Source organism: Lactuca virosa, chromosome 4 (genome assembly GCF_052849685.1).
Source record: "Lactuca virosa cultivar CGN04683 chromosome 4, Lactuca_virosa_CGN04683_v6, whole genome shotgun sequence".
NCBI lineage: Eukaryota > Viridiplantae > Streptophyta > Magnoliopsida > Asterales > Asteraceae > Lactuca > Lactuca virosa.
In genome coordinates, this window is record NC_136429.1 from 437961490 (window position 1) to 437986449 (window position 24960).

Here is a 24960-nt window from a genome sequence, read left to right on the forward strand (position 1 = left end):
GCAGGTTTGGGGTGACAAATGTCCTAACATTTCGACGCCTGAAGAACGTCGTGTAGGCCACTAGTCAGTTCAGTATGGTTATAATCTCACTCACATTAAACATTAACTAAATACTCTGGTTTAACAAACAAACATCACTTCAGTGGTCTTATTTTACGTGATAAGACTACACATCATTATTTTCCAGTACATGCATACAACAGAGTTCAGACAAGTACAATACGCTATTTTTCTAACAAAGAAAGCATACATTGATGGAAAACATACACTTACACTATTTTCAGAGTACAATAACATACAAACATTTTGGTCTTAAGGCCTAAGACTACATATCATTTACTACAGAAAATATTGGATTTTCTGGAGAAACACACTAACATTTTCATGAAACAAAGACAAATTTCTAATACTAAATGCTTATGAACTCACCAACTTAAATATTGAAACTCTTTTTTCAAAATAACTTGTATTCTCAGGGAACCAGTAGTCAGGTACACTCACACAGGTTTTTGAGAAGACGGAGCATATTCAAGACTCGTCTTTTATTTTTTCTATACATTTTGGTGTCATACAATCAATATTAAGAACACAATTGTAATAAATATATTTTCAATACTATGAATGTTGTTGCTTTTTTATTATTACTCATTGTTATGATACTGTACATGACGTCCTCCGCCCCCGAACGTTTCCGCTGTTCCAGTTTGCTGGTGTGACAGAAGGGAAGTGGTGCGACCAATGCAAGAAGAAGCATTTCGGCGATTGTGTCGTCTGCTTCAAGTGCAAGAAGCCCGAGTATATTTCTACGATTACCCAGTCAAAGGAAAAGTTTGCTTAAATTATGGAGAGGAGGGGCACATGAAGACAGAGTGCCTAAAGGTTGAGAAACCTATCCCAAGGATCATGTCACCATAGCCCAAGGGTCGAAGTTATCAGATGACCCTCAATGAGGCAAAGGAAGAGACCGATGTTGCTTCAAGTGCATTTACCCTTATTTTACTCTGATGATTTTGCATACTGTATTTTGGTTGATATTGAGACACTTTATGAATGGAATTAATGGTTTTTAAAACAAAATTTTTTATCACTATTTTTTGGTTGTTACAGAGTGCATGCAGAGTTCTCTTTACTCTATGCATAAGGAAATATGGGTTTTTAGTCATATCTCAACTTAGGGTCGTTGGAAACTTTATCCATTAACACACGGATCAAATATGGGAATTTGAGGTTTTGACTTAATGGATCAACCTTTTATTACATGTTTATGTAACATCCCAAATTTCAAGACCAAAAATTTCATTTTTGATATAACAATTTAGAAAACATTTATAAGAAAACGTAATTGAGTCATATCATTTAATAAAACTATAATCTCATGTCTCAAAATCATATCGTAAAAATAGTAACAATGTTAGAGTACAATCCCAAGAAATCTCATAGTACGGAATCCTGCGTGTGTGTGATGTGCCGCTACAGCGCCAGCTCCTTCCCCTTCGCTGAAGAGGTACCTGAAACAAAACTAAAAACTGTAAGCACGAAGTTAGTGAGTTCCCCCATCATACCCCATACCACATAATGCCTATTCTTCGGTATCTTTCAACAGGTATCTGTCTAGCATAACTGGGAGCTGGGCTCCCCTTCGGTATCTTTCAACCGGTAACCGGGAACTAACCCCCCCTTCGGTATCTTTCAACCGGTAACCGGGAGCTAACCTCCCCTTTGTTATCTTCCAACCGGTAACCGGGGACTATTTCACCCCCTACCATTATCACATAATAACATATCATAAGCATACTGATTGCATTATAACATATCATGATCATACTGCTAGGCATGCATGGGTACTATCTACCACTTCGGTATCTTTCAACCGGTAACTAGGGCTATATCACCCCTACCAGTACTTAACACATATGTCATAGCATCCTAGCACATAAAGAATATTAGATAACCACATCAGATAATTGTCACAAAGACAATCATCTAACAAACATATCCTACTGGTGGGCCGGCATTGTGGTCGTAGACCCACTCCTACTGGAAGGTAACTCACCTTGATGTCGTGTGGTATCTGCACGGTCCTCGGCATGGGAATCGACTCGTCTCTACTCCCCAATCCCTACACAATAACCTTTTCCGATTACTAATGCATACTCATAACCCTTACAAGGGTCAATCTAAATCCAAGTCAAAGTCAAGGTCAAACCCTGGTCAAAGTCAATATCCAGTTGACATGACTCGCCAAGTTGGTCCACCAACTCGTCGAGTCCCTATCCTTTCAAAATGATAAAACCCCCGACTCTACTCGTCGAGTCTAGCAAGAACTCAACGAGTTCACCTTCAACCATAGCATCGGGACCATCTTCAACAGACTCGCCGAGTTCATCCTTGAACTCGTCGAGTTCATCTTCGTCTTATGAATATGTCTAGTCTACGACTCACCGATTTCTATGAACAACTCGTCGAGTCTGTCGTCATGAGTTGGGAGATTGCCTTGAACTCGCCGAGTCTGCTCATACACTCATCGAGTCCTATGATTCCCAGTTCCAAAACAAACCCATCGCAGGCTGAGTGTTCCTTCCACTCAACCAAAACCATTCCCAGAAGTCGTTTTGGGGGAAAAAGTGTCCTGACTCGCCGAGTCACCCAAGTGACTCGCCGAGTCCCTCTTTGTCCAAAACTCTATAGTCGATTATAATGGGTCTTAACGCGTCAAAACCATAGATCAGGCCTACTAGGGTCCATTTTATATGTAAAATTTCAAACTTGATGTACATGCATGGGGCCTTTGGCTCAAAAAGCCATGAAAATGGGTTTATATGATGCATGGGTCTCCCATGGCCATAAAGTTGGCACCTTTATGCCATGGGAACCCTCAATGGTTCCAGATCTGAAGTGCAACTCTAAGCATATCCACAAAATCTACTTTTTGCTTCTCTATACTCATAAAAAGGGTATAAATGGCCCCAACTCAAAATCTAAGACATAAATGGTCAAGGTTCTAGCTTTTTACCTTAAATGAGCTGAGAATGAAGTAAAACTTATGGATCTCCTTGCTTCTACTTGAACTACCAAGCTTCCTTCTCTTCTCCAATCTTCAAACACTCACAAAATGCACAAAAATGGCTTGAGAGCACTCAAACAAGGCTAGCGTTTCAGTTTAAGGTCTTCTGGAAGTGTGAGGGACGATGGAGGCTGGTTTGGGACGAGTTAAGTTGTTTAAATAGGGTGCAACCCTAAATATTAGGGTTTTGTCCAAACAGCTCCTACTCGTCGATTCGGTCTTCCGGCTCGTCGAGTAGGTCACTTAAACCCCCGATCAACAGTCGAGTCTACTCGACGAGTTGGGCCCCTAACTCGCCGAGTCTCAGAGTAAATTGCAATATTTCTTGAATTTAAATACATACCAGGAATCAGGTGCTACAAATCTCCCCCACTTATTTTAGACTTCGTCCTCGAAGTCTGCTGCTGAATCTGGAAAAAGCTCAGGGTAGTGCTCCCTCATCTCTTCCTCCGGCTCCCAAGTCCATTCTAACCCCTTGCGGTGCTGCCATTGCACCTTCAGCAGCTCCACCCTCTTGTTCCTCAGATCCTTCGACTTCCTGTCGAGGATCGCCACTGGCCACTCGATGTAGTTCAGGCTGTCATCCACCTGAATATCCTCCAAGGGCACCACTGCCGAGTCGTCCATCAGGCACTTCCGTAACTGGGAGACGTGAAACGTGATATGAATCTGACTGAGTTCGACTGGCAGGTCCAGCCTATACGTCATCTTGCCCACCCGGGCGGCAACCTTGAAAGGTCCAATATATCTGGGGCCTAACTTGCCCAGCTTCCTGAATCGAATGACGCCTTTCCAAGGAGACACCTTTAGGAGGACCATATCCCCGACCTGGAATTCCAAGCCCGAACGACACTTGTCGGCATAACTTTTCTGCCGACTCTGAGCAGTCTGAAGCCTACTCCTAACCTGCTGAATCCTCTGTCATCTTGAGCACCACTTCAGTGCTCCCCATGACCCTCTGTGCGACTTTACCCCAACATATCGGGGTCCTGCACTTCCTCCTGTACAACATCTCAAAAGGAGGACGATCGATACTCATGTGATAACTGTTGTTGTAGGAGAACTACGCTGAAGGAAGATAGGTATCCCAGCTACCTCCGAAGTCTAAAACACACGCCCGCAGCATATCCTCCAGAGTCTGGATGGTCTGCTCACTCTGACCATCCGTCTGCGGGTGGAAAGTAGTGCTGAAGTGCAGACGAGTACCTAACTCGTTGTGAAACTTCTTCCAGAATCTGGAAGTAAACCGTACGGCTCGGTCCGAAATCACCGAAACTGGCACTCCGTGCCGAGCTACTACCTCTCGGATGTAGATATCGGCCAACTTCTCGGCCGATATGCTCTCCTGGATCGGTATGAAGTGGGCACTCTTGGTCAACCGATCCACGATGACCCAAATCGAATCCACTCCCCGTGCAGTCCTGGGAAGCTTAGTGATGAAATCCATAGTAATATCTGTTGGAGATAGTGTCTAAGTCCATAACTATATTTGGTATGTACTTGACCCGACCCGGCATGGTCCATTTGGGTTGCACTTCACCCGAACAATTTACGGATAATCTTTTGAGAATAGTATAAGTTATGATTTATTAATATATTATAAGTTCTAATATATTAATATAAAATCATATTATTTAATTAGTGTTGATCTATAATTAATTTAGAATTAATTTAGAGATCAAAAGTATGACTAATTAAATATGGGCTCTTGTATTTATATAGTGTGGGCTAATGCTTATTTGGAATGGGCTAGGCTTGCATGGAAAGTCCATGGATACTCCATGAAGCTTTAACCCATGGATCTCATGGAAATGAAAAGACATGGGTATTAGGGTTTACATGGATGTAACCCTAATCCACCACACTATATAAAGGAGGCTTTGGTTCTTGAAATAAGACTAGTTGATGTGTGTAAACTAAGAGGGCCGATTTCAAGAAGTTTGTGACTATTCTCTCAAGTTTCCAAGTTTGTAGTGATTTTTGACTTCCATCTGAGGCATCCACATTATTGGTGCTAGGCTCTCAAACTCCAAGCAATCAACTACTACTACAAGGTAAGTAATTCTACTAGTTTTATTTGATTCAAGTATCCCATGCCATGCTAGTTAGGATAAGAACCTTGGAAAAATAATTATTTGCATGTATCTTAGTCAAACATAGATCCAAGGTTTCTAGGGTTGCATGTACACCATAGGAGTGTTAGAATGCTCAAAACCCATCAGTGGTATCAGAGCCTGGTTTGTTTATTTGATACTTCATGCAAAAAAAAAAAAAAAAAAAAAAAAAAAAAAAAAAAACTTGAAAAATCGAAGTTTTGTTCAAAAGCTCGTATCAAAATTTCAAGTTTTGTATATGTACTTACGATTCTTGAAATTTTTGATATGAACACTCATAAACATATGAGTTTAGAAGATCATAGAAATTATGTGCTAATAATTGATTAGATTAATTCTTGATCTTTATGTGTTTTAATGGAGTCCATAACTAGTTCTTAAGTTATGGATAACCAAAAGTCATATTTATAAATAACCATTAAAAGAACACATAGGTTACAAAAAATGAAGAGTCTTCATTTTTAATAACCATTAACTCATAAGTTATGAGAAATGAAAAGTTTTGAAAGTTTACAAAACTTGCCCTCAAGTTTTGGAACATGTAAAGTCATATTAAAAACTTTAGTTCCAACCCCTAGAATTTTAAAAGTTAAAATTCAACCCTTATACTTTATAATATTATAAGTTTAATAATATTGATATATGTATAAGATCAAGTCGTCTTACCGCTAGTACGCCTCATTCACGAAGCCGGTCTATAAGGGGGGTATAAGGTTGTTGCCTATAAAATGGCAACTTAATGGGTGTCCACTCTCACCCACCGCTTCCTTGATCGGTGGAGGGTCGTTAGCCGAACGGGTAGGACAAGGACTTATTAATTCTCATTAAAAGTATAATGATAATACTAAAGTAACTAAACTTAATTGAATTCCCAATCTTAGTTATTTTAGGAAAATGTGAATAAGGTGCTAATCCATGAAATTACACTTTACACTTTGTTTAAGTCGTTAGTGGAGCGTGTGCGGTTAACCGGCACACTAACTTGAACTTAACAAGGTAGGTAAAGGGTGACTTAATGTTTATCATAGTATCGATGGAGCGTGTGTGGTTAACCGGCACATCGATTGAGGGGTAATACATTAAGGGTACCAAGTAATTTGCATGGTTACTTCACACCTTGTTTTGTGATCCTCGGCATCCCAGTCACAAAACTTGAAGGTCACACTCGAGATTGAAACATGCCATTGAATAAAGTTCAATGAATCTCAAAGAATCTAGGAGTTTCTAAACCAATTAAAACCTAATTAAATATTTCGTTTTTCATGGTGGAAATTGGTGAATCGTCATTCACCTACCTTCAAATATCTTATAGCTTAGATTACGGCATCCCTCTTCTAAGTTATAAAATATTGTGTTGGGCCCTAGCCTTAATATTACATTTGGGTGTTTTGTTAAGGACTATCTCTATATCTAATCTAATCTATTCCCTCTTCTTTTCAGATGTCTTCCAATAACAATGCTTCTGGCTCAAACCCTCCTAGCTCCTTCTCTCTCATGAATCTTTGTGGGAGAGTCATCTTTGATGGGTCCAACTTTACAGATTGGATCAGAAACATCAGGATGGTCACTCGGTATGAGAACAAAGAATATGTTCTCGACAAGGAGCTGAAGGTACCCGAGCCAACTGCTACTCCTGAAGAGCTTGCTGAATATGAGGTACATGAAAGAGATGCTACAAAAGTGGCATGCATCATGATGGCCACCATGACAACCAAGCTCCAAAAGTCCTATGAGGACTATTATCCTTTTGAGATGCACCAGGACTTGATGGACCGCTACCATCAAAGTGCTCGTCAAGAGCGATATGAAATAATCTCCTCCATGATAACAACCCGAATGAAGGATGGTGAACCCATCACGGGCCACATGCAGAAAATGCAAAGGTATGTGGACCGTTTACTGAAGTTGAATGTGAACTTCCCTGAGGAGTTAGCAATAGACATCATTTTGCACTCCTTGCCATCGTGTTATGATCAATTCCGCATGACATATCACATGAACAAGGAAGAAGTCACCCTCAGCAAACTTCAAGGACTCTTGAAGACCGCCGAAAGTGGTCTAAAGGGTAAGTCGGTTGTTACTACTCCTACTCCTACTTCAACTGCGGCCAATGTCTTGGCAATCGGGCATGGAAAAGTGAAGAAGAGAAAGAACCCTTCTAAGGGTACCAAGGGTAAGACCCTTGAAGGCTCCTCTTCAAGCAAAACCAAGAAAGGTTTTGTCACTCCTTCTGCTAACCCTAATGAGGCTGAATGCTTCTATTGCCATGAAAAGTCGCATTGGAAGCGAAACTGCCCAAAGTACCAGCAAGATTTGAAGGATGGGAAAGTAAAACCCAACCATGCAGGTATATACACTATATTGTCTAATAACTCACCTCATTCTAAGTCTTGGGTCCTTGATACAGGTTGTGGTATTCACATATGTTGTGATTTGCAGGGACTAGAAAGAAGTGAGAATGTGGAGCAGGGAAAGATAAACTTGATCATGGGAAACAGGAAAGCTTCACCTGTCACCAAGATAGGAGTTTATTCCTTAGTGCTAAATAGTGGGTTTACATTAGATTTGAATAAATGTTATTATTCGCCAGAAATGGCAAGAAATGTTATTTCCTTTCATGCATTGTATAAACAAGGTTTTACCTTTTATTTTGATAATAATAATGGTAGTATTGATGCTTTCTTTAATAATGTTCTTTATTTTAAAGCATTACCTTGTGATGGCGTGTATGAAACTGTATCTGTTGTAGATAATCTAGGAAATAATTTATTGTGTATTAACCCTTCCACTAGCTTAGATAAAGCATCCTTATGGCATTATCGTCTTGGACATGTAAGCAAGAAACGCATAGGCCAACTCCAAAAGGATGGAGTCTTGGAGTTATTTGACCTAAAGTCAGATGATAGTTGTGAATCTTGTTTGCTTGGTAAAATGACAAAGTCACCTTTTACTGGCACTTGTGCTAGGGGTGAAGGTTTGTTGGACCTCATACACACGGATGTGTGTGGACCCTTCAGAACTGCCACAAGAGATGATAATCGGTTCTATGTGACTTTTACTGATGATTTTAGTAGATATGGATATGTCTACCTAATCAAGCATAAGTCAGAAACCTTTGAGAAATTCAAAGAGTTTAAGCAAGAAGTGGAGAATCAGTTGGGCAGGAACATTAAGATGCTTCGATCTGATCGTAGTGGTGAGTATCTTAGTACTGAGTTCCTTGACTATCTTAAGGAATGTGGGATTGTCTCACAATTGACACCTCCTTGGACACCACAGTTGAATGGTGTAGCTGAGAGGCGCAATCGGACCTTGTTGGAGATGGTTCGTTCCATGATGAGTCGAGCTTCGCTACCAATCTCATTTTGGGGGTATGCCTTAGAGACTGCCGCCCATATCCTTAATCTAGTCCCTACAAAGAAGGTTGCCAAAACACCTCACGAGGTGTGGACTGGAAAAGTTCCCAATCTAGACCATATCAAGATTTGGGGTTGCGAGGCTTTCGTGAGACGCGAGACTCACGATAAGCTCGAACCCCGAAGCGAAAGGTGTATTTTCATCGGCTACCCATAGAAATCCTTTGGTTACATCTACTACAGACCCAGTGATAATGTGGTCTTTGAAGCAAGAAGAGGATTCTTTCGAGAGAGAGAATTCATGAGCCAAGGAGACAGTGGGAGGCAAATTGACCTTGAGGAAATTCAAGAGTCAAGTGGTGAAGGAACCTCAAACCCTAGCCCTCAACCTGAGGAGGAAACTCCTGTTGAGCCGACTGAAGAATCTATACCTCTGAGGCATTCCACCAGAGTTAGGAATGCACCTGAGCATTATTATGGTTTTCATATTACTGCAGAAGGTGAGACACTTATCAGTGATAACACACTGGTAAATCTGGATGAGCCTAACAGCTACACGGAAGCCATGGCAGGCCCTGAGGCTGCTAAATGGAAAGAGGCTATGGATAGCGAGATACAGTCCATGTATGACAATCAAGTTTGGAACTTGGTTGACAATGTACCTGATCGTAAGATAGTTGGGTGCAAATGGATCTTCAAGAAGAAGACCGACATGGATGGTAATGTACACACTTATAAGGCACGACTGGTTGCAAAGGGTTATTCTCAAACTCCGGGAGTTGATTATGATGAGACCTTTTCACCAGTGGCCAAGATTAAGTCTATTAGGGTTCTGTTAGCCATTGCTGCATTTCATGATTATGAAATATGGCAAATGGATGTCAAAACCGCTTTCCTTAATGGAAACTTGGATGAAGATGTTTACATGGTTCGGCCAGAGGGTTTTTTCAGTACAGAGTACCCCAGTAGAGTGTGTAAGCTCGAGAAATCCATTTATGGATTAAAACAGGCACCTCGCAGATGGAATCTTTGCTTTGATGAGAAAGTCAAAGAATTTGGCTTTTCAAGGAGTGAAGATGAATCTTGTGTCTATATCAAGGCTAGTGGGAGTATAGTCAGCTTTTTGGAATTGTATGTGGATGACATACTACTCATAGGAAATGACATCCCAACCCTGCAGGAAGTAAAGTCCTGGCTTGGGAAGTGTTTCGCTATGAAGGACCTTGGAGAAGCTGCCTATATCCTAGGGATAAGGATTTTGAGAAACAGGAGTAAAAGACTAATTGGACTTAGTCAAAGCACCTATGTGGACAAAGTGTTGAAAAGGTTCAACATGCATAACTCCAAGAAAAGAGAGTTACCCATCCAGAGTAACGCCAGATTGAGTAAGACACAAAGCCCTAGTACTGAGGCTGAGATAGCAGAAATGAGTCGAATACCTAATGCTTCAGCTGTTGGATCGATCATGTATGCTATGACGTGTACTCGACCTGATGTAGCCTTTGCTTTGAGCATGGTTAGCAGGTATCAGGGGAACCCTGGCAAGGCACACTGGACTGCGGTAAAGAATATCCTCAAGTACCTACGGAGGACTAAGGACTGGGTCCTTACCCTCGGTGGCAGTGAGGACTTGAAAGTTGTAGGGTACAGTGATGCTAGCTTTCAGACTGACAGGGATAATTTCCGCTCTCAGTCGGGATGGGTCTTTACTCTAAACGGAGGGGCAATTACTTGGAAAAGTTCCAAGCAGGAGACAGTGGCTGATTCCACTTGTGAATCAGAGTATATAGCAGCAAGCGATGCAGCAAAGGAGGCTATATGGCTAAAGAACTTCATCGGAGACCTTGGAGTTGTACCAGCTATAAAGGAGCCAATGGAGATTTTCTGTGATAGCAATAGTGCGGTTGCCTTAGCCAAGGAACCAAGAGATCATGGGAGATCCAGACACATTGACAGAAAATATCACTTCATCAGACATCGAATAGAAGAAGGAATCCTCGTGGCAAAGAGGGTATCATCGAATGAGAACCCAGCAGATCCCCTCACGAAGGGAATGACTCGGGCTAAGCATCTCCAGCATGCTCGGAGCATAGGGCTGAAGGATGATATTAGTTTTAGTAGTTAGATAATCTTGAAATTTGTAAAATGTAATTGACATTTGATGATAAATAAAAGCTGTTATTTATGAGTAAAGTGTTGCTATCTCTTGTCAATCGTTTACTATTATTTCTTTTTGCATGTTTTGACTTCCAAAATAATTATGTTATGGTTTATATCATATTATTCAAACTCTCCACAGTCGGTCATATGTTGGAAGTAGATATGAATCAAGACTGTCATGGGTTGGCTTGTAGAGGTCTAAGTTGTTAGACAAAGCGGGGCTACAACACTCATGAGTGCTCATAAGTTCTGAGTATTGGATTCAACCCACGCTCACTTGTATCACTTCATGGAATTTATCTCGAGTGATCGTAAGACGGTAATATCATATAAGTCTTCAAACCTAGAGATATGATTTGTTGCCTATGAGTTGGTTATGCATTGATTGCACGAAAACGCATTGGTAACTCGATGTTATAAACCGTGCTTTTGTGTGTAATTCAACAAGTAGTAGAGCAAACATATGAGTCGAAGTTTATCTGTTCCTTCTAGGATTAGAAGCGATATCTGGGCCCCTCGATGATTTTGTTTTGACCTATGTACCGGGCCCAGTCAGAACTAAATTGATGTGTTCAGTTAAGTTCTATGTCAAACAAATCGGAAATCGGGAAACAAATGTTGGACAATAAGCAAGACCATGTTCCATGTATTTGTCCGGCTGATATCTAGAACAGAGGATTATATGATCACTTATCTAAAATGGCGCTTCATAGTTCAACAAAGTTTTATGAGCTACGATTGTTGATCGGTTCCTGAAGTCATACTTGTAACTATAGTTATTAGACTTATCCAAGTGGGAGACTATTGGAGATAGTGTCTAAGTCCATAACTATATTTGGTATGTACTTGACCCAACCCGACATGGTCCATTTGGGTTGCACTTCACCCGAACAATTTACGGATAATCTTTTGAGAATAGTATAAGTTATGATTTATTAATATATTATAAGTTCTAATATATTAATATAAAATCATATTATTTAATTAGTGTTGATCTATAATTAATTTAGAATTAATTTAGAGATCAAAAGTATGACTAATTAAATATGGGCTCTTGTATTTATATAGTGTGGGCTAATGCTTATTTGAAATGGGCTAGGCTTGCATGGAAAGTCCATGGATACTCCATGGAGCTTTAACCCATGGATCTCATGGAAATGAAAAGACATGGGTATTAGGGTTTACATGGATGTAACCCTAATCCACCACACTATATAAAGGAGGCTTTGGTTCTTGAAATAAGACTAGTTGATGTGTGTAAACTAAGAGGGCCGATTTCAAGAAGTTTGTGACTATTCTCTCAAGTTTCCAAGTTTGTGGTGATTTGTGACTTCCATCTGAGGCATCCACATTATTGGTGTTAGGCTCTCAAACTCCAAGCAATCAACTACTACTACAAGGTAAGTAATTCTACTAGTTTTATTTGATTCAAGTATCCCATGCCATGCTAGTTAGGATAAGAACCTTGGAAAAATAATTATTTGCATGTATCTTAGTCAAACATAGATCCAAGGTTTCTAGGGTTGCATGTACACCATAGGAGTGTTAGAATGCTCAAAACCCATCAATATCTTCCCATTTCCACATGGGAATGTCTAGCGGATGCATCTTTCCATATGGCATGTGGTGTTCGGCCTTGACCTTCCTGCAGGTCAAGCACCGCTCTACGTACCAGGCCACATCCCGCTTCATGCAGGGCCACCAGTAATCGGGTTGAAGATCTCTATACATCTTCGTCGCCCCGGGATGAATCGAGAATCGGGATTTGTAGGCCGCCTCCATTAGAACCTGGTGCACACCCCTGTGGTATGGAACCCACACCCTGCGGTGTAGTATCAATAACCAACTTTCGTAATCGAAGGAGGAAACCTGACCCACGATACGCTCACTCTTCCAATGTTCCTCCTTCATGGCCTCCAGCTGGGCTTCTCGGATCTGCTCCAAAGGTGGAGTCACTACGGTCATCCTCATGCAGATGTCTCTAATCGGCGCTGCCTTACGACTAAGCGCATCGGCCACGACATTGGCTTTCCCCGGGTGGTAAAGGATCTCACAATCGTAATCATTCACCACGTCTAACCACCGACGCTGCCTCATGTTCAGATTCGGCTGATCTATGAGGTACCTCAAACTCTTGTGATCTGTGTAGATGGTACAACGAACCCCATAGAGGTAGTGTCGTGAAATCTTGAGGGCGAAGACGACCGCCCCCAACTCCAAATCATGTGTCGGGTAGTTCGCCTCGTGAGGCTTCAGCTGCCTCGAGGCGTAGGCGATGGCATGCCCTCTTTGCATCAAAACTGCACCCAAACCCGAAATAGACGCATCACAATATACCACAAAATCCTCCACACCCTCGGGCAGGGCGAGGATAGGCGCCTCGCATAATCTCTGTCTCAGTGTCTCGAATGCCGCCTGCTGCTCAGACCCCCAGCGAAAGACAACGACTTTCTTCGTCAGCCGGGTCAAGGGTACGACTATCTTGGAGAATTCCTGAATGAATCTCCTGTAATAGCCCGCCAATCCGAGGAAACTCCGAATCTCAGATGGAGACTTCGGAACCTCCCATCTCATCACGGCCTCCACCTTGGCCGGGTCAACCAATATCCCATTTTGGTTGACAAGGTGCCCAAGAAACTGCACCTCGCGCAAACAGAACTCGCACTTGGAGAACTTGGCATACAAGCTCTCCATCCTCAGGGTATCTAACACCTCTCGCAAGTGCTCCTCATGATGCTCCTGCGTCTTGGAGTAAACGAAGATGTCGTCAATGAAAACTATCACGGACCGATCCAGCATCGGCCTGCACATGCGGTTCATGAGATCCATGAACGCGACATGAGCATTGGTGAGCCCGAAGGGCATCACCACAAACTCCTAGTGGCCATAGCGAGTCCGGAAAGCAGTCTTCTGTATATCCTCATCCCTAACCCTCATCTGGTGGTAACCTGACCGCAAGTCTATCTTGGAAAACCAAGACGCTCCCTGAAGCTGGTCGAACAAGTCATCTATTCTCGGGAGTGGGTAACGGTTCTTCACCGTTACCTTGTTCAGCTCCCGGTAATCTATGCACATGCGATGCGACCCATCCTTCTTCTTGACAAACAGGATCGGGGCTCCCCAAGGTGAACTACTCGGCCTGATAAATCCCTTGTCTAACAGCTTCTGCAGCTGCGTAGACAACTCCTGCATCTCGGGAGGAGCCAACGGATATGGTGCCTTGGCTATCGGAGCCGCACCAGGGACTAGGTCGATCCTGAACTCCACCTGTCGCTCCGGAGGTATCCCAGGCAGCTCCTCTGGGAATACATCCGTGTAATCTCGCACCACCGGTACATCGCTCACCGTTGCCTTACCCGCCTCTCGGGTATCCATAACATAGGCGACATACCCAGAGCAGCCCTACTGAAGATAGTGCCTAGCCCTTGCTGCTGAACATAGTGCTGGTCCGTGCTGTGGCCTCTCGCCCTGAATCACCAGCTCTCCCCCACTCGTGTCCTGATCCGAACCAACTGCTGTGCGCAGTCGATCACTGCCCCGTTGGGGCTCAACCAATCCATGCCTATAATCACCTTGTTCCCACGCAACGGAATGGGAACCAAGTCTACCAAATAACGCTCCTCGAACAACCTCAAAACACAGTACCTGAAAACCTCTGACGCTCGCATTGATCGATCATCCGCAATCTTGACCTCTAGAGGGCAATCCAACATGCCCGAAGACTCAGGGAACCTCTTGCTAAGCGCAAGAGAGACAAACGATCAGGTAGCACCCGAATCAAACAACACCTGAACTGGGATACCGTTCACATGGAACGATCCCGTCACCACATCGGGTGCGACGCGTGCCTCCTCGGTAGTCAACTAGAAGGCTCGGCTCCTCACCACTGGAGCCTCTGTCTTGCCCTGCTGGCCATCAGTGAGCCGCACAGTTGCTGGAGCTGGCGCCGCCACCGGCGCTGCTGCTGCTTTCAATCTCGGGCAGTTGGCCTTTTTATGGCCCTTCTGATTGCAATGAAAGCAAATCAGGTCTGATGTCTGAAAGGTGGGGGGAGGGGCAGTACAATCCCTACCAAAGTGCCCAGTCTTGCTGCACTTATAGCAGCCTGATCCCGGCCCAGTGCGGCAAACCCCCTCGTGTGACCTGCCGCATTTCCCACAGCGGCCCCAGCCCTGCTGGCCCTTCGACCTAGAGTCGAATCCCTTGGGCTTCTTCCTCGAAGCCCTTGTAACCTGGCCCTCCTCCGCCTTCCTCTTCCTGATGTGCTCCAAGTCTATCTCTCTCTCCCTCACCCTGGCAATCACGGAATCTAAGGTCGGGCATGCCGAGTAGCTGACATGCTCTCGGATATCTACCCTCAACATATCGTGATAACGGGTTTTCCGCATCTCCTTGTCTCCCGCATACTGGGGCACCAACAATGCCCTCTCTCGGAACTTGGCGGTAATCTCCGCTACTGACTCAGTCGTCTGCCTCATGTCGAGAAACTCCCTGGCCAGCTGCTGAAGCTCCACAGCCGGCGCGAACTCCGCCCTAAACCTGGTCACAAAGTCAGACCAGGTCATAGCCTCAATGGCTGGGGCTCCCAAAGAATCACCAACTGACTCCCACCAATCTCTAGCTCTGTCCCTCAAACATCTCGCAGCATAACGAACCTTCGACCCCTCAGGGCAGAAGCTCGTCAACTGTGCAGACTCAAAGTCTGCAATCCATCTCCTGGCTGCGATGGGGTCCTTGACCCCATGGAAATCCGACGCACCACTGCCCCTGAAGTCCTTGAAGGACAATGTGCGTGATCCCGACTGACTGAATGCCATATCGCTCCTGAATGCCCTGAGGCGATCCTCCATCATTTCTATGATCCCTTCCTTGATCGACCCGAAAATTATCGGGGTCGACTCAAGGATGCCTCTCGTAATCTCAGACGCGATGAACTCGCGTAGTCCCTCATCCACTGGCTCGGAACCTGCACTCGAACCTGATACTGAACCGGATCCTGATCCTGAACCTCCCCCTCCATGACGTGTGATCATCACCATTCTGAAACAGAACACATAATCATCAGAATCATACATAACTCTCGGGAAGTCTCATACATTCTACAGTTCCCTGATTCCATCTTAGCCCTCCTTGACTCGAGTACGGATCCTCTGCTTTCAGTAGTACGGGCCCATACTACCTTCCACATCTATCCGTACTTTCCTCAAGGATTGCTTCGACTTCACCAAGTCCCTTTCACTTCTACTATTGCTCCCATCACTATTCTCATCCTAGGCTTACCCTAGGGAAACCCTCCGGCCTACTCTCCGCCATCAGCTGCATAAGAAGTCACTGCTACCTTTAACTAACTAGCTCGCGAATACCATTACATATCACTAAGCCCAGATAATTCTTCGAATGAGAGGTCCTACCCTACAACGGTTAGACTCAAACAAGAGCTACGCAATAGGGCTAGACCTGACCTTCTGAAATTATGTAGCCCTCGCAATATGTAACTTAACGTATTCGTTTACTCGTTAACTAAAGATAACTAGAACTCCTAATAGCACGAAGCTACCAGCATTCGAGCATTGAGTAACCATACCAAACATCTCCTATTCAGGCCATCACACTACTGACTAATCAGTTCTAGCATATAATCCGATAAGCACATATAATAGGCACATAAGGCATCTTCCTAGATCCTTTAGTCCTAATCTAGCATGAAGTTCTCATACATATATAGTAGGCATATAAGGTATCCTTCCTAGATCCTTAGCCCTAATCTGGCATGCAGTTCTCATAATCATATCATATCATAACATAACATGTATGGGTATCTTGGGGAATACTTACTTGAGCTCGGTCGGTCGCGCACATCACACATCTCGTTCTTTTTCAAAGTTCTTTTCTCTTTTCAAACTTCTTTTATAAAAATGATTTTCTTTTTCTGAAAAATCTTATACCAAGTCCTCAGTTTGAGTCCAGACACACTCGAGAGCGTGCCTGAATCCCTCAAACCAAGGCTCTGATACCAACTTGTAACATCCCAAATTTCAAGACCAAAAATTTCATTTTTGATATAACAATTTAGAAAACATTTATAAGAAAACATAATTGAGTCATATCATTTCATAAAACCATAATCTCATGTCTCAAAATCATATCGTAAAAATAGTAACAATGTCAGAGTACAATTCCAATAAATCTCATAGTGCGGAAATCATGCGTGTGTGTGATGTGCCGCTACCGCGCCCGCTCATTCCCCTTCGCTGAAGAGGTACCTGAAACAAAACTAAAAACTATAAGCACGAAGCTTAGTGAGTTCCCCCATCATACCCCATACCACATAATGCATATTCCTTGGTATCTTTCAACCGGTATCTATCTGGCATAACTGGGAGCTGGGCTCCCCTTCGATATCTTTCAACTGGTAACCAAGAACTAACCTCCCCTTCGGTATCTTTCAACCGGTAACCGGAAGCTAACCTCCCCTTCGGTATCTTCCAACCGGTAACCGGGGACTATTTCACCCCTACCACTATCACATAATAACATATCATAAGCATACTGATCGCATTATAACATATCATGATCATACTGCTAGGCATGCATGGGTACTATCTACCCCTTCGGTATCTTTCAACCAGTAACTAGGGCTATATCACCCCTACCACTACTTAACACATATGTCATAGCATCCTAGCACATAAAGCATATCAGATAACCACATCAGATAACTGTCACAAAGACAATCATCTAACAAACAAATCCTACTAGTGGGCTGGCATTGTGGCCGTAGACCCACTCCTACTGGAAGGTAACTCACCTCGATGTCGTGTAGTATCTGCACGATCCTCGGCATGGGAATCGACTCGTATCTACTCCCCAATCCCTACACAACAACCTTTTCTGATTACTAATGCATACTCATAACCCTTACAAGGGTCAATCCAAATCCAAGTCAAAGTCTAGGTCAAACCTTGGTCAAAGTCAACATCCAGTTGACATGACTCGCCGAGTTGGTCCACCAACTCGTCGAGTCCCTATCCTTTCAAAATGATACAACCCCCGACTCTACTCGTCGAGTCTAGCAAGAACTCAACGAGTTCACTTTCAACCATAGCATCGGGACCATCTTCAACCGACTCTCCGAGTTCATCTTCGTCTTATGAATATGTCCAGTCTACGACTCGCCGAGTTATATGAACAACTCGTCGAGTCCGTCTTCATGAGTTGGGAGATTGCCTTGGACTCGCCGAGTCCGCTTATACACTCGCCGAGTCCTATGATTTCCAATTCCAAAACAAACCCCTCGCAGGCTGAGTGTTCCTTCCACTCAACCAAAACCATTCCCAGAAGTCGTTTTGGGGGAAAAAGTGTCCCGACTCGCCGAGTCACCCAAGTGACTCGCCGAGTCCCTCTTTGTCCAAAACTCTATAGTCGATTATAATGGGTCTTAACGTGTCAAAACCATAGATCTGGCCTCCTAGGGTCCATTTTATACGTAAAGCTTCAAACTTGATGTACATGCATGGGGCCTTGGGCTCAAAAAGCCATGAAAAGGGGTTTATATGATGCATGGGTCTCCCATGGCCATAAAGTTGGCACCTTTATGCCATGGGAACCCTCAATGGTTCCAGATCTGAAGTGCAACTCTAAGGTGGTGTTTGTTTTGGAAGTGGTCAAATGTCTTTTGTCTTTTTCCATGTCTGCGGAAGAAGACGTGGACTAAAAGTCGTTTTTTATGTATTCATACAAAAAGTCTTAATGCAAAAAGATTGTTTGTTTTTTAATTATAATAAACTAAAATTTAAGAGATCTTGTAATAAAGGAAATCAATTAACCATATTTTTTTTCTCATAATTCACGGTGGTTTTTAATAAATTGAAAATCTAACCATTTAATAATATTTATGAACAATTTAATAGAATTATAGTATTTTGTAAGCAAATATTAGATAATATGAAAAAGCAACATAAAAAAACAAATTAGATTTTTTCTTAATAAGAATTGTATACTTACACGTTGTCATCCGATTTGCATTAATTTTCATTTTTCAACAACAAAACCGATCTTTAAAATTAATGTTGAAACAACCAAAGCCCAAATGCTAAAAACTCAACATCTCATACATTACTAATCTATTAAAATTTATATTTGACTCAAACTTTGCCAATAACAATTTCATACAATTTCAAACATATAATACTTTTTAAAACATTAGATAAACTATATATATTTCGATTCAAACTAGAAGGCCGTTTACTCATTAAAGTTGATATTTTTAAAAACATAAAGGATTGTTTCGATGATTGTCTTACAATATTAAAACTAAATTCACAAAACTAACATATTTTTTATGAAATCATTCATTCTACATTTCCCATTAACTGGTCAGCAATTTGATCTCGTAGATGAACCATATATTCCCGGTCTCTTGCACTTCCATGTGGTTGTACCTCATTCATGTCATCCTCTTCCTCCTTCTCCTCATCATCATCATCATCTTGTACACTGTTGCTTTGAAGTGATATATCGACTTGATTATATTGAGAAAAATACTCATCAGTTAATCCCTCTTTTCTTATATAATTATGAAGCGCAAAACATGCAATGACGATGTTTCTTTGTGTAACCAATGGAAATGGCGCCATTCTCTTCAATATAGGGAAACGTGCTTTCAAGACACCAAAAGCACGTTCAATGACATTTCGAAGTTTTGCATGTGAGTGATTAAATTTTTCTTTGTTGGTTAATGCACGTCTTCGATGAAAATCTCCAAGCCAATACCGCACATTACGATAAGGAGCCATAAATCCTCGGGTGTGTGTGTACGCAACATCACAAAGATAATACTTATCTGTAAATATAAGGAAATAATTAATTTAAAAAAAAGTAGAAATATTAAAATGAAAATGTAAACAAACCTGGCGGTGGAAATGGGAATGGTGCATCTCGATCTGCTAAAGCTTCAGATAATATTCTTGAATCATGTGCTATCCCTTCCCAACCAGCCACGACAAACGTAAAAATCATGTTGAAGTCGCATATTGCCAATACATTTTGATAACAATCGCCTTTTCCCCTTCCTCTATACAAATGTTGTTTGTCGAGAGGGACAATAGCATGTACCAAAGTTCCATCAAGTGCACCAACCGCTCCTCTGAAAATCCTTCGTAACCTCCTATTATGTCCCGGGATGTTTGGATTTGGATTAAAGGAAGTTGGTACTATTATATCATTTGCGAACACCATCATTTTATCCAATACTTCATAAAAATACTTATGAATCGTTTGTTTTGAGTGTTGAAATCTACGTTTGATGATTACATAACGTTGATTGTGACCAATCATCATCAAGAACATCGCCATCTTCTCTTCAACCGATATATGTTTACTATCCTTTAACCAACTTTTTACTCTAAAATGTGTACAAAGCCGAACATAAGAATCACGTGACATACGTAAGAGCTCAATGCATTGGTTATTAGTTCCTTGTAATAACTCTAATGTGAATTGATGCCCATACGTTTTTGAGGTATTATCTCGCATTCTTTTCAAACCTCTTCTCCAAAAAAAGCGAAGATACAAATACATAACAATTAGGAGGCGCAACTTTTTATCGTAATCCATTGTGAACCTGTTAAACCATCAACACTTGTTAAATCCTAATATGCTAAATAAAAAAACATAAGCATTTGTATCATATTCAAAGCACACATTTTGTTTCAAATAAGCATATAATCCCAATACTAGTAATATTTGTGTCAAATAAGTACACAATCATTCAAATGATAGCAAAAAAACATAATGTCAAACATAAGTTCAAGAAACACATAAGTGTTCAAAATGAAAGAAAAAACATAAGCATAAAGACTACTTAAACATCCCTAATATGGTGCCAATCATCTTTATCCACCCTTTTAAGACCCCAGGTATCGGTGGCAATGTCATCCATGCCTCTCTCATATTCATGGACATTCCAAAAAGGTGAAAGGCTGCCAAAAATATAGGATCCATTGGGTCTAATTCAACTAGCTTCAACCTCTCATAACATTCTTCTACTGTAGGTCCTTCCTTGCTATTCACCATATGTTGCAGAGCTTTTTGCATATCAAGACTCAACTCATCAAGACTAACAGAGGTTTTAGAGGCTTTATCCATATCGGTCCTATCGGTCCTATCAGTAGAAGCATCACTGGTTTTAGCCCTTTTATCGGGCCTCTCAGTAGAAGCATTAGTGGTTTTACTCCTTTTATCAGGCCTCTCAGTAGAAGCATCAGTGGTTTTACTCCTTTTATCAGGCCTCTCAGTAGAACCACCATGAGCTTTATCACTAGGAGCTCGAGCACTAGTGTCATTGGACGCGTCATCGTCATCATCATCTTCTAGGCCATTAAAAGGGTTGTCATCAATTAGATTTCTTTGGACACGATGAGAAGAAGATGATGTATCTGCGGGTGTAGTTTGAGTAGAGGTCCATTTGATGCTACCGCTGGCACTACTTCCATCAAACAAAGATGCACAAAGGTTGGGATAAGGCAATGGGTGTGTCCTCAATGATCTTGCCTTTGGATGACCCTAAACCAGGATTAATAGTAATTATAAGTATTTTGACATCATTATTAAAATTGGACATAAACTAAAAAAATTAAATTATATAGACACACCTTCTTGAATTCTTCCCATTCTGTGTTCACCAAGGCAAATGAATTTGTTTGAGCATTGTATAAATTCCCTGACTTTTCTCAAATATTTCCACCCTACGTATTTAGCTTTTAGATTATCAAAAGCATTTTTCAATTGTTTTTGTGAAGTATCCATGTCAAACTTTTCTTTTAGAGCTTTCCCTGACGTAACCCAAGACTCCTTGTGCATGCTACCTCCTTTTCTACCAATTTTGTTGACCTCTTCGATACACGTATCTAATAAACATTTTACTTGCTCATTCGACCATTGTAGTTTGTCTCCCATTTAGACAAGCTATATATAATAACTTTATAAACTAAGTCCATGAAAGAACCGACTTAAAAAACTAAAAATAAAAAACTTCATGATTCATATCTATGGATTACAACATGTTAGACAAACAACATAAAATAGAAACATTTGATTCAAATGAATCTAAAGCTGATGACAAATAACATGATGTTGATCAAGAAATAAAATTAAATAAAAGCACTACACTAGAAGCATGTAACAAAATCAACAACATTGACAATGCATGCTTTGATGACATCAAATATACTCATTTTCAGGCATAGAGTACAACATTCTAATGTAGTCAAGTCTCATTGTTATGATAATTGATGTTATTCTGATCAGAACATCATTCATATGTTAAAATGTACTCTACTTATGTCAAATATGTATACTAATTTTCAATCTTAAAAATATATGGTCTACCTATGAAATTCAACACCAAGTTCATATCCCTCCCATTATTGCAATCAAAAATCAAATGGGTTTTCAGAGTTTCTCAAAATTCTTAACAGTTAATCCCATATTGATTTTGAGATTGAGTTTAAAACATAAAGGAAGGAAAACTGGAAGTTATTTGAGAAATCAAATAACATTAACGTTTTTAATTGACAAATGGTGATGAGATTTCACTATTAATGGAGTCTAAATTGATAATACAAGTTGAGAAGAGGTAAGAAAAGAAAAAGGAGACAGGAGACAAAAGAGCCACATAACAGAAGAGCCAAGAACAGCCAAAAACAGAAGGATAAAGAGGAGCTGGAACGATACCTGATGAGTCGACGGCGGGGACGACGGCAGCGCAGAACGGCCTGAGGTAGAGCGAGACCAACGTCCGCTGGAGGTATTGGCTGCTGTGGAGAGATCGCCGGTGTGAGAAGATGCAGTCGTGAAAGGGGGAAGATCGAATGGGGGCGATGGAGGCGACAAATGTATTTCAAGGTTAGAAGGGGTATTATTAGGTCTTTTCCGGATAAGTGATGAAAAAGACTTTTCGGGCTATTTTGTCTTCCAGAAAACAAACAATCTATTTGACAAATGTCTACCCGCCCGCAGATGAAAGAGCCCAAAAAGACTTTTTTCAAAAAAACAAACGAGCCCTAAGCATATCCACAAAATCTGCTTTTTGCTTCTCTATACTCATAAAAAGGGTAGAAATGGCCCCAACTTAAAATCTAAGAGATAAATGGTCAAGGTTCCAACTTTTTACCTTAAATGAGCTGAGAATGAAGTAAAACTTATGGATCTCCTTGCTTCTACTTGAACTCCCAAACTTCATTCTCTTCTCCAATCTTCAAACACTCACAAAATGCACAAAAATGGCTTGAGAGCACTCAAACAAGGCTAGCATTTCAGTTTAAGGTCTTCTGGAAGTGTGAGGGACGATGGAGGCTGGTTTGGGACGAGTTAAGTTGTTTAAATAGGGTGCAAACCCTAAATATTAGGGTTTTGTCCAGATAGCTCTACTCGCCGAGTCGGTCTTCCGACTCGTCGAGTAGGTCACTTAAACCCCGATCAACAGTCGAGTCTACTCGACGAGTTGGGCCCCCAACTCGCCGAGTCCCAGAGTAAATTGCAATATTTATTGAATTTAAATACGTACCAGGAATCGGGTGCTACAGTTTAAGTGGTTTTTGATCCAACCTTTACATTTCATGTGAGCTATGACGTTTATCTATTTGACTGTGAGGTGATGTGAGTTTTCTCACTATACTATGTTAGACACGGGGTGTCATTGTATGCTTGTTGTCTTTGTGACTCTTACATACATGTTATATGTTTGCTGGACGGGGTCCGTCACTAAAGGTGGGGCCCATTACACTGGACGAGGTCCATTACTCAAGGCGGGGTCCATTATACTAGACGTGGTCCATTACTCAGGACGGGGCCCATTATACTGGACGAGGTCCATTACTCAGAGCGGGGCCCGATACTTGTATTGTATGTGATATATTGGGGAACTCACTAAACTTTGTTAGGTGGGATGGTTGTTGTAACGAGCGCGTTTGATTACATCAAAATTTATCTTTTCAAGAAACGCATAGTTAAAAAGTAAGTAATTTTCTTCATATTTTGTTGTTTACAATTATTATATATTTGCAATTGTCACTCATGTGGATTCTTTCCAGGAGATCATAATTTCATCCGAGACTACAAAAGTAAGAGTCTAGGAGTACGATGGTGTCAAGATTTCTTACAATAAGTACATAAAATAAAATCCAAGATTTATATTTAAAAGTTTTTTTTATATGATTGTTTTGTTGAATGTGTTAGATAAATACTACAAAACACAATATGAATGAGATGTGTAACAAATGTTTTTTGTTAGAGTATTGGTATAGTATAATGACAGATTACCGTGTATTATACGAGTTGATTTAACGAACCAGAATTGGGACAAGATATCTATAACCGTTAAATTGCAACTTATAGACCCAAATCATAACAATTTATTTTTATAATTGTTTTTGTATAACCATTCATCAATATTAGCCATCAATCTTATCAAACAAATACATTTTATTTGGCACAAAACAAAATAGAAATGGTAAAATGGTCGTTTTCAACAGTAAGCACAACCAATAAGATCCGTAATCAAACAACATGGTTTCAGAGGCAGATGCAATCATAGACACTACCAGATCCTGACTCAGTTCGATCTGATTCAATCAATAATTATCAAACAATCCATATAAGCTCTCAAACGTGACTCTAACACTCATATATCAAATAAAAGTTTGCCTAATCAATTTCTAGAACTGCCCTTAAAAATATATTTATATTTTTCTAACAATTGTCCTTTATGAAATTTTACACATTTCAAAAGCTTCATATTACTTTTGTTACTTTTGTCAAACACTCATATAACAAATAAAATCTAAATGTTCTGACTACCAACTAATTTTGGCAAACACTACAAACTCTCAAACGCAACTCGAACACACCCTTTGTGATGTAATCAACAATTTTATACATAATAAATCAAATTTTTTAATAAACATGGACAAATGACAATTGACAAAATGATTATAAAACATTACAATTTTAGGCCACTAGCCAAATATTCTATACAGCAATATCATTTTGGAAGTATTTTGAAAAATAAATCAAAACAAGAGCACAAATGTATTATGTCTTGCACGTAAATGGAAATACTTTCATAAACATCCAAGAAAGACCTTTTGTTTTAAAGGAAGAAATCAAAGAAATTTTGATACTTTGATAAAATTCAACGGTCAGGATGACTTCCTGACAACTGCTGGTCCAGCTAATCTAGAAGCAGAAGGCAACACCTTCGTCGTCT

The 24960-nt window shown here is 41.0% G+C and overlaps 1 protein-coding gene across 1 annotated transcript; it reads right to left on the bottom strand.

Moving 5' to 3' along the window:
• Positions 1 to 19045: 19045 nt before the first annotated feature.
• Positions 19046 to 20309, bottom strand: LOC145106668 (uncharacterized). The gene is made up of 2 exons (XM_079043616.1): positions 19604 to 20309; positions 19046 to 19536 (listed from the first exon to the last, which is right to left on the bottom strand). The coding sequence occupies exons 1-2, from the start codon at positions 20307 to 20309 to the stop codon at positions 19046 to 19048; spliced, it is 1197 nt and encodes a 398-aa protein (XP_078899742.1).
• Between the last annotated feature and the right edge of the window lie 4651 nt (positions 20310 to 24960).